At 35.7% G+C, this 1,018-nt stretch overlaps 1 protein-coding gene across 1 annotated transcript; it reads right to left on the bottom strand.

Annotated features, from left to right (window-relative positions):
- Nucleotides 1-7: 7 nt before the first annotated feature.
- On the bottom strand, nt 8-893 carry LOC100638411 (arginine-hydroxylase NDUFAF5, mitochondrial-like; the record flags this gene model as incomplete). The annotated part of the gene is made up of 6 exons (XM_003392098.1): nt 8-106; nt 151-234; nt 287-347; nt 435-521; nt 570-680; nt 747-893. Coding segments are annotated over 6 exons (589 nt in total), but the record flags the coding sequence as incomplete, so codon positions are not given.
- Between the last annotated feature and the right edge of the window lie 125 nt (nt 894-1,018).

Here is a 1,018-nt window from a genome sequence, read left to right as displayed (position 1 = left end):
GAGCCACGCTTAGCAGGACCCACTTGTGAAGGGTCTGGCTTCCATCCTATGAAATACAATAACTGAAATGTCGCTGGTACACTTCCATCTTCATTGCCATAATCACCTACAAGAACATTCAAAACTCACCAATAATAAATATTATCTTACTCTTGTATATTTCAGCTGCTCTTTTGAGTGTTGTTCTTCTGATATAGTTTGGCCTGTGTTTGACGGCATTGTTCTCCCCCATACCTACAATACATACAGTTCAATACTGAGTGTACAAGTTCATGATAAACAATACCTTTAAGGTCATGCATAAGTTCATGGATACCAGGATAATTGACTACTATTTCATCAACATCCTATCAGTAGAAAAAGTAATTAAATATATGATATTCTACTCATTATTTTACAGAAAGTTAAAATATGTGGACTATTAATACACTTACCAAAGTGGTCATTACAAATCCTGATCTTGTTAATACGCCACCTATATCACTTAATTCTACAAACGGCGAGACATGAGGTGAGAGTCCCTGCAGATAATGACCAGTACATTACATGACAGTATCTATAGGGCTTACTCCTTCATTCTCTTCTTGTGCAATTTGTAATGAGCACCTCAACTCAAAGAGTGTGTCACCAGAAAACATTGCACCAATCAGGCAGCCATCAGGTTTTAAGACTCTCTGTATCTATTAAAGACATATACAGTAACAGTGTTACAGTGATACTTCATTGTATAAAACACAATGACATACTTCAGTGAAAGCTCTGGGTAAGTCATTGACCCAATGCAAGCTGCAGCTGCTAGTTACGAGCTCAAACTGATTGTCCTTAAATGGTAAAAATTCTTCATCTGCCACTACACGATAAGTAGGCACATCAGGAGGAGCAGAACTTTGTGACTATACAATACAAATAAGAAATACTCCCATTAGTACAAAAAAATTGGCAACAATAATAATTAGCAAATATTATATTAAAGATTATACATTATTGATGAGCACAATCAAATTGCGGATTTTATAAA

The sequence above is a fragment of the Amphimedon queenslandica genome, unplaced genomic scaffold (assembly GCF_000090795.2).
Source record: "Amphimedon queenslandica unplaced genomic scaffold, v1.1 AMPQUscaffold_609_Cont27373, whole genome shotgun sequence".
NCBI lineage: Eukaryota > Metazoa > Porifera > Demospongiae > Haplosclerida > Niphatidae > Amphimedon > Amphimedon queenslandica.
This window is presented reverse-complemented; position numbering and strand designations above follow the sequence as displayed.